This window comes from Colias eurytheme, chromosome 30 (genome assembly GCF_061535395.1).
Source record: "Colias eurytheme isolate Ceu_HAF_F1 chromosome 30, ilColEury1 Martin Lab GWU primary, whole genome shotgun sequence".
NCBI classification, from domain to species: domain Eukaryota; kingdom Metazoa; phylum Arthropoda; class Insecta; order Lepidoptera; family Pieridae; genus Colias; species Colias eurytheme.
In genome coordinates, this window is record NC_143009.1 from 3,141,169 (window position 1) to 3,153,797 (window position 12,629).

At 33.4% G+C, this 12,629-nt stretch overlaps 1 protein-coding gene across 1 annotated transcript; it reads right to left on the reverse strand.

Moving 5' to 3' along the window:
- Nucleotides 1-4,887: 4,887 nt before the first annotated feature.
- Nucleotides 4,888-8,792, reverse strand: LOC149895756 (uncharacterized). The gene is made up of 4 exons (XM_090118632.1): nt 8,649-8,792; nt 8,511-8,564; nt 6,206-8,384; nt 4,888-6,037 (listed from the first exon to the last, which is right to left on the reverse strand). The coding sequence occupies exons 1-4, from the start codon at nt 8,790-8,792 to the stop codon at nt 5,070-5,072; spliced, it is 3,345 nt and encodes a 1,114-aa protein (XP_089974758.1). The 3' UTR covers nt 4,888-5,069.
- Between the last annotated feature and the right edge of the window lie 3,837 nt (nt 8,793-12,629).

Below are 12,629 nucleotides of genomic sequence, written 5' to 3' on the forward strand. Positions count from 1 at the left end.
TTTATCTGTTTGATTTTACTGTGAGATATAGTGAGATAGCACGATTGAATATATTAAAACTGTTTATTGTTGTGATAATGAAATAAAGTAAAGAAATCACATTGCTATTTTATAAACAAAATGCTTTTTAATGGCAGCATATCTTAAATAAATTAAATAAGTTAAAAATTGAAAATAATTTGGAAAATCCAAAAGTGCACGCCTCATAATTTTTTTTAATAAATATTTATTAATTATTATTTTTGTTTATTTAATAACAATTAAACCACATCGAATCAGACCCTGAAAAATGAAAGGATCCGCACATACAGACACACGGACGTCCAAGACAGAACTTTTTTAAACTGTTTTTTAACTAGTTTAAATAACAAAAATGACATCAAAAATATCATGAACTTTAAAAATAGTGTTTTTTCTTAATATGTGTGTGTATGTATTATCTTACAAGTGCAATGTATGATACATAAAGACATTTTAAGTTTGAAAAATCAGATGTTTTGCGCGAAGTGACAGTAGTACCCACCTCAACGCTTCGCTTATGAGGCGTGCAATAAACACTAAAAAGTATCTTAACACGTTCGCTGCGAAACAGGGCTTGAAACACCCTGTCCGTGTCTCGTCGTTATAGCGGTAGGAAAAAACTTAAACTTCTCTGTCGTGCGGGAGGCATAACTTCCATCTGGTTCAGTGTAGGAAAGTGATATCTATATATCTGAGATGTGCTATTGATTCCTAGTTCAATGGTATACCGACCTTAATACCGGGTTTCTTAGACCTCGTGCCGCACTGAACAAATAAAAATTCTAACACAGTGCGGAACGAGGTTGCGAACACCTCGTACCATCGCGCACCTCGTACCGCACCTTAAGCTAGCTTCACGCGGTTAGTGTTGTGCAACGCATTCGAGACTATTTGTGGAACAACTTATTGAAGCTTTTACAAAGAAGGACCTGAATGTGGATACAGGTAATTTTCAAACATCCTAACTACTCGTTATAATAAATATCGTTAATAAAAAGGTGAATGTGACATGTTGAGTAACTTTCTTCAAATAGGTTAATAATCATGATTACTATTAGTGTGTTTGTTCATTGAATCAACTAGCGGCAAATCCAAAACACCCGGCAATTGGTTTATGGCTCATCAAAATTTAACTCTTGCCTAAGTCAACAAGCCAACAAACAAGGCACATCATCTCTCATCTCTTAAAGGGATCAAAGAAGAGGAGATGTGTAGGATGTTACGAAAAACTCCGCACCTTCTTAACAAGTCGTGAGGCCGACAAAAAAGTAAAGGAAATTCTCACAGAATGCACTGGTTGCAAACAATATTCTGGTTTGGCCTGTTTTAATAAAAAACATCCATAAGTTTGATAAATAAATACAATTAAATAAAATCGATATTTCTTTTCCCATCACTAAATTATATGAAAAACTGCTATTGTTCAGTGCGGTATGGGGTACATCAGACCCCACATTTTATTTTACCCATAGAATCTAAACTAACTAATCTAACCACGGGCGACGGTAGATTTAGGTTAATGAACTCATTGTTAATAATAATCACGACAAAAGCCGCACACTTTGTCTTATTTGGCGCCAAAAAAAGGATTTTGGTCTCCTACGGGCGGTGGGGTTTAATATGCCTCGTGCCGCCACAATGTCTGGTATAGGACAAGGTTTAAAACGACCCGTAACGCAGTAATGGAAAGTACAGATATATCTGTGCCGCAGCGAACGTGTTAAGGCAGCTTATCACAATTATTTATTTTTTATAAATAATGAATGAAATATTATAACGATATGATAAATATGTATACCGGGTGTCCGACTATTGGTAGGTATATTAAGCGCGAAAGGACTTGTAGTTTTGCATACACTGATCTCATAAAAAATACTTAAACAACAAAACTACATGAAAATTTTTTGCTAAATTTTCCCTGAAAATCCATGTTTTCTTCTCTAGTTTCGCGCAGCCGGCATATACCGCTTCTCTAATGTTTTGTCTATGAAAACATATAAGTAATCTTAAACGATAGCTCACGTGCTGGTGGCAAAGATGGGCGGGTTGTTGTGAAAAAAAGACTTTCGACCTGCCTACGGGGTCGAAAGTAACAATTGACGATTTTATTTTTAATTTCGTTTATACATATAAAAAACAACATACTGTGTGGGTTGAAAGTAACAGGACAAAGGTAAAAAACAACAACATACTACGGTGTGGGTTGAAAGTAACAGGACAAAGGGGTTGGTAATGAATACAATATTATCATGGTAAATCAACAAATTATTTATTAAAAGACTTTCTATTAATAACACAAATAAACTTATTTTAAATATTATACTTAAACAAAACAAATCAATAAAAAATTAAAAAATATTCTTAGTTTTAAAATAATGAGATCAACTAAAACCATTACTTTATTCATATTTAAAAATTCTGCATCCCGCATCCATTCAGGTCTTGAAATCGTTTCAGTGGCAATACGGAAAAAGGCATGATGTGTCCTCCTTGAGCATTAATAGTAACAGCAACAGTTACTGATTTTCCACGCTCTGCTGAGGTTATGGCACCTACTTGTTTGGTTTGTTTAACACTTACCCCTTTTTAAACGACTTCAAAAAAGGAGGAGGTTATCAATTCGGCCGGTATATATGTTTTTTATGTATGTACACCGATTACTCCGAGGTTTCTTAACCGATTTACGTGATTTTTGTTCGATGCGGGATGGTGTCGAATTGGTCCCATAAAAATTTTATTCGGATAGGCCCAGTAGTTTTTATTTTATGAGCATTTTTGTCTGTACTCGATGACTTAATTGAAATGTAGCAAGTAACTTTGATTCACTTCCCGGTAACCGATTGAGCTGAAATTTTGTATACGTATGTAAATTGGATAGCGATGAAACATTATAATGACATAGAGCTGATTTGATGATGGAATCGGAAGGTGGCCATAAGAACTCATTAATATATTGACTCAACTTTATTGAGATTGGGCTCGTTTGATTCGTGTTGAAAAAAAAACTAAAAAGTATAAATAAAAATAACTGCGTTAAAAACAACCGACTTCAAACGGTACCAAACACTAAGCACTTAGTATTAAGCCCGTGCACTAAGCACTTAGTATAAATCCCGTGCACTAAGCACTTAGTATAAAGCCCGCGCACTAAGCACTTAGTATTAAGCCCGTGCACTAAGCACTTAGTATTAAGCCCGTGCGCTAAGCACTTAGTATTAAGCCCGTGCGCTAAGCACTTAGTATTAAGCCCGTGCACTAAGCACTTAGTATTAAGCCCGTGCACTAAGCACTTAGTATTAAGCCCGTCACTAAGCACTTAGTATTAAGCCCGTGCACTAAGCACTTAGTATTAAGCCCGTTCACCGACATCAAACCTTTTTAGTAAATAGCACATCTAAATAATATGTAGTAATTAATAATATCAAATCTTTTTTATTTATTACTTTTCCGTTTTTGAAGTCGGTTGTATTTAACGCAGTTATTTTTATAATATAACTAGCGGTCCGCCCCGGCTTCGCCCGTGGTACATGTTTACGTTTTCTCTACATAAGAACCATCCTCGTACTTCAAGGAATATAATAAAAAAAGAATTATCGAAATCGGTTCAGCCGTTCTCGAGTTATGCGCTTACCAACACATTTTGCGATTCATTTTTATATATAAGAAGACTAGCGGTCCGCCCCGGCTTCGCCCGTGGTACATATTTACGTTTTCTCTACGTAAAAACCATCCTCGTACTTCAAGGAATATAATAAAAAAGAATTATCGAAATCGGTTCAGCCGTTCTCGAGTTATGCGCTTACCAACACATTTTGCGATTCATTTTTATATATAAGAAGACTAGCGGTCCGCCCCGGCTTCGCCCGTGGTACATATTCACGTTTTCTCTACGTAAAAACCATCCTCGTACTTCAAGGAATATAATAAAAAAAGAATTATCGAAATCGGTTCAGCCGTTCTCGAGTTATGCGCTTACCAACACATTTTGCGATTCATCTTATATATAAAATTCTCGTGTCACAATGTTAGTCTGCATACTCCTCCGAAACGGGTGGAGCGATTCTCATGAAATTTTCTGTGCATATCGGGTAAGTCTGAGAATCGGCCAACATCTATTTTTCATATGTACCACGGGCGAAGCCGGGGCGGACCGCTAGTTTTTATATATAAAGAAGATAAGAAGATTAAGTGACATAATTTGCATGCTGTTAATAACGGCTGAACATGCTGGAACTCAATTGTTAACATCTATGTATACCATGTTTTTTTGGCAAATAAATTAATTTGAATTTGAATTTGAAAGTATGCCGTTTTATCGTTTTGCAATACAACATTAGCTTGATGTTTTAAATCCAAATAATATTTCTTGTCAATATCAGATTTAGATTTGCGGAATTTCTTTTAAGCGTTATTTCTTAATAATTTAAACAAAAATTTTACTTTATCAGTAAGTAATCCAAGGTGTTGGTGGTGTTTTAAATTTATTAATTAATATTAATTTATTTTGTATGTGTGTCTATGATTCTCTAGTGTCTCTTTCACGCAAACCTACCAATACCTACCTACTACTGAACTGAATACAATTAAATTTAGCACACATTTTGGATTAACACATATTATAGGTTTTATCCCGGAAATAGTACAGAAACGGGAACTATCCGGGTTTGCAAAGCCACGCTCGGAAAGTTAGGATAATAAATAAAACATTTTTTTTGTAAATGAACTGCTTTATTGACTAATTCGCAAACTCGTAAACACCAAATCAATGTTATTATAAATATATTACTTAATATTATAGTAGAAGATATTAATTTTATTATTTTCCTTATAAATCTATACTAATTATTATTGAAAATGCTAACTCGATTTACGGTACGATCTATGGTAGTGCTTTCTGGTTGTTCTGTTAGAAGAATCAGTTGTTGTTTCTTCAGAACTGCCAGAAGTTGTTGGAGTTTCCGTTGAATCTGTAGTTGTTTCACTTTTGAGGTCCGGTAGACGTTTCTGCTCTTGTGCTTTGCTTTTTTAGGTATTTTAGATTCTTTAGGTTAAGGAGATTTCTTTTCGTCTTCAGATTTTGAAGGTTTCTTTTCTGTAGCGGGTTTCAATTCTTTAGATTTGGATGGTTTATTTTCTGGTTTTGATTCTTTAGATTTTGAAGGTTTCTTTTCTGTAGCGGGTTTCATTTCTTTAGATTTGGATGGTTTATCTTCTGGTTTTGAATCTTTAGATTTTGAAGGTTTCTTTTCTGTAGCGGGTTTCAATTCTTTAGATTTGGATGGTTTATTTTCTGGTTTTGATTCTTTAGATTTTGAAGGTTTCTTTTCTGTAGCGGGTTTCAATTCTTTAGATTTGGATGGTTTCTTTTCTGTCGACGGTATTGATTCTTCAGGTTTCGAAGGCTTCTTTTCTTCAGTCGGTTTAGATTTTTTAGGTTCCGCAGCTTCCTTAGAGTTTGAAGATTCTTTCGACTTTTCTTTTATTTTCGGTTTTCTCTTGTCAGCTTCTGACTTGTCACTTTTAGGCTCTTTGTCATTTTCAGATCTTGGTTTATCTTTGCTATCGGACTTTGTTTCAGGTTTCTTATTAGATTCTTTACTAGCTTCAGCAGATGATTCTTTAGATGAATTATTATCTACACTATCATTTTTCTTTTCTTTTGGTTCTCTTTTTTTATCGGCTGATGCCTTATTTTCAGGTTTGGATTTTTTATTTGGTTTTTCATTAGGTTTTTTCTTGTCAGCTTCTGACTTGTCACTTTTAGGCTCTTTTTCTTTACTTGGTTCAATATTCGATTCAGGTTTTTCTGCTTTGTCTTTTTTATTTTCAGATCTTGGTTTTTCTTTGCTTTCGGGCTTTTGTTCAGGTTTCTTATTAGATTCTTTACTAGCTCCAGCAGGTGATTCATTAGATGAATTATTATCTACACTATCGTTTTTCTTTTCTTTTGGTTCTCTTTTTTTATCGGCTGATGCTTTATTTTCAGGTTTGGATTTTCTATTTGGTTTTTCATTAGATTCTGTAGAATTTTCATCTGGTGAACTATTGTTCTCGTCGTCTCTTTCAATTTCTGGACTTGATTCACTTTTGTGTGGAGCTTTGGATTCTTTGCTTGGTTTCTTACTAGTTTCATCAGAATTTTTATCCGATGAATTGTCATCAGTAGGTAAAGATTTTGATTTTGGCTTTTTTTTTTCATTAGAATCGTTGTCTTTTTTATTAGATTCTTCACTAGATGGTTCAGTATTCGATTCAGGTTTTTCTGCTTTGTCTTTTTTACGTTCAGATCTTGGTTTTTCTTTGCTTTCGGGCTTTGTTTCAGGTTTCTTTTTAGATTCGTTACTAGCTTCAGTGGATGATTCATCAGATGAATTATTATCTACACTATCGTTTTTCTTTTCTTTTGGTTCTCTTTTTTTATCGGCTGATGGCTTATTTTCAGGTTTGGATTTTCTATTTGGTTTTTCATTAGATTCTGTAGAATTTTCATGTGGTGAACTATTGTTATCGTTGTCTCTTTCATTTTCTGGACTTGATTCACTTTTGTGTGGAGCTTTGGATTCTTTGCTTGGTTTTTTACTAGTTTCATCAGAATTTTTATCCGATGAATTGTCATCAGTAGGTAAAGATTTTGATTTTGGCTTCATTTTTTCATTAGAATCGTTGTCTTTTTTATTAGATTCTTCACTAGATGGTTCAGTATTCGATTCAGGTTTTTCTGCTTTGTCTTTTTTATGTTCAGATCTTGGTTTTTCTTTGCTTTCGGGCTTTGTTTCAGGTTTATTTTTAGATTCTTTACTAGCTCCAGCAGATGATTCATTAGATGAATTTTTATCTACACTATCGTTTTTCTTCTCTTTTGGTTCTCTTTTTTTATCAGCTGATGCCTTATTTTCAGGTTTGGATTTTTTAATTGGTTTTTCATTAGATTCTGTAGAATTTTCATGTGGTGAACTATTGTTCTCGTCGTCTCTTTCATTTTCTGGACTTGATTCACTTTTGTGTGGAACTTTGGATTCTTTGCTTGGTTTCTTATTATTTTCATCAGAATTTTCATCCGATGAATTGTCATCAGTAGGTAAAGATTTTGATTTTGGCTTCATTTTTTCATTAGAATTGTTGTCTTTTTTATGAGATTCTTCACTAGATGGTTTCTCTTTTTTTGAATTATCTGCTTTTTTATTTTTATCGCCGTTTGAATTATCGTTTGCGGGTTTATTATTACTTGCACCGTCATTTCCATTAGTACCCTGGCCATTATAGAAATTAAATACATTTTGAATATGATCTTTGCCCACTGTGTTTCCGTAGATTGTGCCAGCGTGTACATTAACTGACGTGTTATTATTATTTGATGGACCATTTGATTCCGAAGGTTTTTCCTTGTCTTCATTACTACTTGCAGGGGACTTATGTGCAGGTTTGTTGCGCTTCTGTTTGGGTTTTGAATTACTGGAAGTATTTTTATTTCTAGGTTTGTCATTACTATTTGCTTTTTTATTAGCCTTCGGTTCGCTTGATTTTTCAGCTGGACTGTTTTTGTCTTTTTTGTAATTTTTCTCAGTGTTCCTTTTTGGTTTTGACTTGTTTGAAGGTTCCTCTTTCGGTTTCTCTGTAGCAGGTTTCTTAGTCGCTTCATTTGTGTGCGATGGTCTCTTATGCGGGTGAGATGGTTTATGGTGGTTATGTGACGGAGATGGTTTTTTATGCGCTTCAGATGGTTGCTTATTTGATGAAGATGATTCTTCATTTGATGATGAGGGTTGCTCATTTGACGAAGATGGTTGTTCATTTGATGATGAGGGTTGCTCATTTGACGAAGAAGGTTCTTCATTTGATGATGAGGGTTGCTCATTTGACGAAGATGGTTGTTCATTTGATGAAGACGGTTGCTCATTTGATGAAGATGGTTCTTCATTTGATGATGAGGGTTGCTCATTTGATGAAGATGGTTGTTCATTTGACGAAGACGGTTGATAATTTGATGAAGATGGTTCTTCATTTGATGATGAGGGTTGCTCATTTGATGAAGATGGTCGTTCATTTGACGAAGACGGTTGCTCATTTGATGAAGATGGTTCTTCATTTGATGATGAGGGTTGCTCATTTGACGAAGATTGTTGTTCATTTGACGATGACGGTTGTTCATTTGATGCAGATGATTGTTCATTTGATGAAGAAGGTTGTTCATTTGACGAAGATGGTTGTTCATAAGACGAAGATGGTTGCTCATTCGATGAAGACGGTTGCTCGTTTGATTGAGGTTCTGCAGAACTGTTGGGTTCAGCTGACTGTGATGTTGGCTCGGTTGCTTCAGTGGATTCCGGTGCTACGTAATTATCTTCGTGTGCAGCTGGTTTATTCTATAAATAACATAGAATTAAAATTATTCAGTGCTGTTGAACAATTATTACAACTAATATACTACTAATATTATCACATTTATTCCAAAAATAACAATTATAAAATGTTATTACATATTCTCTTACCTCATGTTCACCTTCCCCAACATTAACAACTGTATCTTGTGGCGGATTCAAGTCCTGAAAAAATAATTTTTTCGTAGGAGAATTCGTTTAATACTAACATTTGGTAAAATTAACAAAATATATTCTCTAAATACTTACATTCCACGTGTATCCTTTACCGTTATGTAGATTCATTCCATATGTCCCTGGTAGTGCCTCGACGGGCTTAGATTTCGACTGCATATTATTTAACTGATTATTAAGGTTTGCAAACGATCTCCTTAGCTTGTCTTCATCATACATTGGTTTATGATATCTTTCTCTATATTTCTTTAGTGGTTTTCTTTCATGTGTATAATGAGGTTTTACAATGTATGTGGGTTTGTAAGGTTTTCTAGTAGCCCTGTGGTATACAATAGGTTTATAAACTGCCTGTGGTATTAACGGTTTAAAAGGTGGAATCTGCTTAAGGAGATTATCAAATGATTGTTTCAGAACATTACTGTCTGGTTCGTTGTTTTTGGGTTCATCAATTGTGTTTTCATAGCTGGCTTCTGGCTCAGGTTTTTCCACGACGTAATTAATTGGTTCTGGCTTCGGTTCGATTATGACTGGCTGAGAAGGTTCTTCAACGGAATCAATTCGGTTCTAAAATGTTAAAAGACATATTATTGTATTTATACAAAATATAATGTTAAATCAAAATCTAATCATAAGAGCTCACAAATAAATAAAAAGGGTGTGTGTGGCGAGCACACGTGTCAGACGTGAAACTTCTTCACCTTACTTCATGACGAGACGAGATTTTCATGACGTGACCTTGAAATTTTACTCTCAACGCGCCTAAAGAAGTTTCAATTAAATAATACGAACATACCTCTTTCGTTACTACGGGTATTGCACTATCGCTTTCCTTTGGATACTCATATATAATATTTTTTGAAGGTTTATCATTTTCTTCAGATTCTTGAGGTTTATAATATATTGTGTTAACGCTCGGTACTCCTACATTATCACTTCCCACGGGGGTTTCGTCCAAATCCTGTAAAATAAATAGTTTAGATTAAAGTATAATCTGGATCGCTTTAATTAAAAATGTAAAATTAAGTTTATCGTGTATACATTTTTAAAGAATAGAAAAAATCGATCACGAGGTTATAAAGCATTTAAATGCTATTTAACCAAAAATATATCAAATTATCGTATATAAATGAAATATAACGATAGTTAACTAAGTTGCTTTTTATAATTATTTCACAAAATATACTCACATTCCAGACAACTCCCTTATTTCCTACTAAATCCATTCCATACGTTTTCGGCTTTTCCTCTTTATTTGTAAAATCGTTTGGCATTTTGTTAAACATGGCGTTTGCTCTATCTTTAAAATCGTCCAGAGGTTCTTCACTATTTGCATTATTAACCAAAGGTTTAGTATTACTGTCATCTTCATTGCTATTTTTTATAATATTGTCGAGATTAGGAGGTACAACTATAACAGGTTGTTGAACTATGACATTGGTATGATGTATAGGTACTCCTTCAGTTGATTTTACAGCTGGTTCTTCTACTATGACACTACTATCACTATCGGCAGGTTCTTCCTCATCAGGTCTTTGTTCCACAATCTTAGGGGCTGGCGGTATTTCCTAAATAAAAATATTATAATATATTACACTCTTGCACTATGAATAATTATCATGAAAAAGAATTATCAGTAAAATAGATATTTAAGTTCCTAAGAAACAAATATATAAAAGAGTTTGTGCTGAGCACTAGTGTCAGAAGTGAAACTTCTCAAGATTCAAAGATACGAAAATTGTCGCCTTACTCAATGACGTGACAGTATTGCCAAGATGCGACCTTGAAATTTTACTATCAATGCGCCCAAAGAAGTTGCACTTCTAAAACAATTTAATTTGTTCTATTGTAATAATAAAAAAATATCATACCACTCCGTCATCAGTAACAGGAGTAAGAATAATCTTCTCGTTAGATACAGGTTGAATTTCATTACTACCACTCCAAATATTGCCTTGATTTCCTTTATCATTATTAAGTTTATTTTCATTGGAATCTATTAAAACTGAATTGGGTTCTTGATTGGAATCGATGCCAACCGGTGTTTGGCTTAAGTCCTGTAATTTAATAAACAAGATTAATGTCTAAGTTGTTTAGTGGGTTGTTAAAAGCCGGCTACTCACTTACATGCCACAGGGGTAATATTGGAATAATCTCGGTTGGTCAGCGGTCGGAGCAATTTCAGTTGTTCTCAAAATTACCCCTGCTTGCCTATACATATCCACAATTAAGAATCCAATTAAGGGAGCATTTCCAATTTCCCCCTGTTGCAGGTAGGTGAGTAGCCGGTTTTAGATGGTATTTTGGAGTTTTATACAGTTATTCGTATAATAAATAAATAAATAGTGTGTCAACTAAATAAAGTATTGTCTATTGTTTAGTATACTTTTACATTGAACAAAATTGGATATTTTAGTCCTAATCTAACCAATTTAACGAAACTGTTGAGTCATTTTTCTCCAGTTTTAATATCATTTCTCTCTGTATTCTTTCTATCTTTACTTATGGGTAATATTTTAATATTAGCGGATTCAGAAACTGTGTCTTTTATAAATAAAGAAGCATGATGCTATTTTATAGAACTACTAGCTTTCCGCCATCGGCTTCACCCGTGCTTTCAAAGAAAAACCCGCATAGTTCCCGTTCAAATCCATCCTATGTGTTAATCCAAGTTACCCTCTATATGTGTGCATAATTTCACTCTAATCGGTTCTGAAGTATTTGCGTGAAAGAGTAACAAACATACATACATCCATCATCACTAACTTTCGCATTTACAATATTATATATAGTAGGAAGTAGGATAGGATAAGATCGCGATTAATAATCTACTTACGTTCCAAACAGTTCCATGGTTTCCTGTTAAGTCCATTCCATAAGTTTTACCCTTATGCCCGTTAACACTTGGAATTTCATCGAACATATCCGTTGCTCTGTCTTTAAAACCTTTTTCAGGATTGAAAGAGATTTGGTTTTGCGGTAAGTGGTTACTCTGTTTTGCGGGGAAAATTGTGTGTGTGTTATAATATTTTTTAGAAAGAAATCTATTGTATTTTGAAGAATTCAATGTTTTTGTAATCGAGACACCATTGTTTTGCTTACGTAATATTATTTAATTACATACTTAGTAGAAATTAGGATTTTAATTGAACCAACGATTTGTTTGGCTATAAGATAAGCTTATTATAATATATTTATATACTTACGTCTTTGGGAGCAGAATCGTTATTTTCATCACTTCCACCGAAGAATTTGGCGAAATCCTGAAGTAAAGAAAAATAGTTAAATATAAATGAAAAAATAAATAAATATTAAACACACTATGATATTTTGAGAACATCCATAAGAGTTTAGATTTTTTTTAATCTTTTTCTTGTGAAAATAATGTACAATAAATTATTAAAATTTATTGGTTTTTTATGTAGGTACTTACTGGGGAGTTTTCATAGATTTTTCGAACGTCGCTTGGTAATTCATTTAAATTAAGATCGGGTAGAGTTGGCGCTGCTGGAATATTCTGAAAATAATAATTAGTTAGCAAAATTTTGATTAAATTGAACTCATATTCCGTTATAAAACATGGCATCCTTTAAGTAGATATTTAAATATAATCAAAATATACCTTCGATAAGACCTTTTTTATATCTTTCGTATTAAGACTGTTAAAAAACGATATTTTTAAGCAATCTTAAAACAGATGCGTGCTGTTTTTTTATTTATTTTCATACCATAAATTCGTATCTTGATGATTCTAGAAAAAATGTTAAACTTACCTCGTCGTTTATTTCTCTCTTTCTCCTGTCATGTGCAGACTGATCCTGTAAAAATAAATAAGTAAATAATGGAATGGTTATTATTTATTTATTATGTTCATTGCTTACTTTAGTAGCAAGTAAAATTCCAAGAGCATGGTTAGTAAAAATTTAAGACTGCTCTATCTAAAATTAATATTTTCAAACATTTGATTTGAAGTTTGAACAAAATTTTCAAACAACAAAATGTTTAGCTACATAATTACACATTCTTATCAAAAATATATCACTAAACATGTTAATTTAC

Excerpts from the sequence above, each read along its gene's own strand:
- LOC149895756 (XM_090118632.1), bottom strand. The coding sequence starts at position 8,792 with ATGTATGATGAAGACAAGCTAAGGAGATCGTTTGCAAACCTTAATAAT. Across the intron at positions 8,565-8,648 it reads GTAAAGGATACACGTGGAAT|GACTTGAATCCGCCACAAGA; the intron begins GTAAGTATTTAG and ends TTATTTTTTCAG. Across the intron at positions 6,038-6,205 it reads TTCTAATGAAAAAAAAAAGC|CTAATGAAAAACCAAATAGA; the intron begins CAAAATCAAAAT and ends ATTCTACAGAAT.